The 1,866-nt window shown below is 66.6% G+C and overlaps 1 protein-coding gene across 1 annotated transcript; it reads right to left on the bottom strand.

Annotated features, from left to right (window-relative positions):
- Window positions 1–263: 263 nt before the first annotated feature.
- On the bottom strand, window positions 264–1,534 carry LOC142818950 (uncharacterized). The gene is made up of 2 exons (XM_075902214.1): window positions 1,079–1,534; window positions 264–883 (listed from the first exon to the last, which is right to left on the bottom strand). Exons 1-2 carry the CDS (start codon window positions 1,422–1,424, stop codon window positions 402–404), a joined length of 828 nt encoding a protein of 275 aa, XP_075758329.1. The 5' UTR covers window positions 1,425–1,534; the 3' UTR covers window positions 264–401.
- Window positions 1,535–1,866: the final 332 nt, after the last annotated feature.

The following is a 1,866-nucleotide window of genomic DNA, read 5'->3' as shown; positions in this document are numbered from 1 at the left end:
TGTGAGCGGAAGGGGGAGGCTTTCTTGCCAGCCTGGATGGCTGAGGCTGACCGCATGGCTGGACACTACGGTCAGCCCCGCACCGCCGCCGTCCGGGAAGCCCAGCGGGGGGCCATCCGGATCCGGGAAGCCCTGCGGGAGAGCTTCCAGGTGGAGGAGGAGGAGGACTGACCTCTCCCTGCATGCCCCACCGGGGCCTTCTTCCACCCTACCCCCCCCTTCCCCTTTCCCCTCCCTACCTACTGTCAAATAAAGACACCTGTTTTTCCAACAAAAACGTCTGTTTATTTCACAGAACTGGGGTGGGGGAGGGAGGAATGAAGGTGGGAGAAGGGAGGGGGAAACCTGGGACGAGGGAGCTGGAAGGGGAGGGGAGGGAAGGGAGGAAGGGAAAGGAAAGCTCAGGGGTGGGAGTCTGGGTGCCTCTCCCGTCTCGCCACACTGCGGGTCCGGGGGCGTCGGTGGGGAATGGTTGTGGAGGGGGGGGCAGAGAGGACAGGGGGTGTGGAGGAAGCAGGAGCGGAAGCAGGAGGAGCAGGAGGAGCAGGAGGAGCAAGAGGGGGAGCAGGGGGAGCAAGAGGGGGAGCAGGGGGAGCAAGAGGGGGAGCAAGAGGGGGAGCAGGGGGAGGAGGAAATGGAAAGCGGTCTAGCAGGCTCTGGAGGTGGCCTCGCAGGGCACGGCCCTGCTCCTCCAGGGCCTCCAGACTCCTCTGGCGCAGCCTGAGGTCCTCCTGGACCCAGTGGTCCTGGAGACGGAGCTGTCGGTCCAGGAACCGGAGATGCCGCCTCTGGTAGTCCTCCTGGTTCCTGGCTGTCCTGCTTGCCCGGGCGCGGGCGGCTGCTGCAGGCGGTGTGGTGCGCCCTGCAGTCCCCGGTGCTGCAGCTGTGGTGCAAGAAGACCAGCGGTCAATGACCCCAGGGGCCCAGGTGTGTGAAACCCAGCTCCCCTCTGCAAGGCCAGGGCCCCTGCAGGATCCCCAGCTGCTGCTCCGTGGTGGGCAAGGCCCAGGCGCACGGTCCCGGGGCTCCCTCTTGCCCCAGCCCCCCGTACACATAAGGGGAACACGAGGGTACTCACAGGTGGACGCCTCCCCGGCCTCTGATGATGCAGGCGAGCGGCTCTGTGGGGTGCCTCGGGGGTCCCGGGTCCTGGGAAGGCTGGCAGCAGGCTCCTGGCTCTCAGAGCCCTCTTGCTCCTCCTCGGTGTCCAGGAGCGGTCCCTCTGCCCCGGGGTCAATCACGTCCCGGGGGGCAGGGACGGCATGAGCCCCCAGGAGGCGGTCCAGGGCGTGGAAGTGGGGGCAGGCCTCCGGGTCAGCCCCTGGCAGGCAGGCCCGGGAGTAGGACTGCCGCAAGTCTTTAATCTTGCAGCGCACCTGCTCCCGGCTGCGCTGGTGGCCCCTGGCGGCCAGGCTGGCAGCCATGCGTCCATAGACGGCCGCATTCCGGTGGCTAGTGCGGAGATCGTGGACATTGGAGGCTTCCCCCCAAACCTCGATGAGGTCCACGATCTCCGCACTTGACCAGGCGGGCGCCCGCCTTTTGCGCCCCCGGGCAGGCTCCTGGGAGCCGCCAGGCTGGTCGTGGGGAGCAGTGGAGGGCTGGGAGCCCTCGGATGGCTGGCTCATTGTGTGGCAGGTGCAGGCTGTGCAGGCACGGGTGCTGGCAGCCTTGCAACTGGCACAAAGTGAGTAGCCAGCCCGTGGCCCTTTAAGGGCTCCGGGGCCGGGAGGGGGGCAATAGAGTTTCCCTGGTGTTGGCCAGAGTGGCCACCAGGGAAACCTGGGAAGCCTTAGCCTCCCACTAGTTCGAACTAAAGGGCTACACAGCCCTTAGTTCGAACTAGCTAGTTCGAACTAGGCGTTA

Source organism: Pelodiscus sinensis, chromosome 19, assembly GCF_049634645.1.
Source record: "Pelodiscus sinensis isolate JC-2024 chromosome 19, ASM4963464v1, whole genome shotgun sequence".
In the NCBI taxonomy this organism is placed as follows: Eukaryota; Metazoa; Chordata; order Testudines; family Trionychidae; genus Pelodiscus; species Pelodiscus sinensis.
Note: the sequence above shows the minus strand (reverse complement) of the source record. Positions and strands in the feature narration are given on the sequence as shown.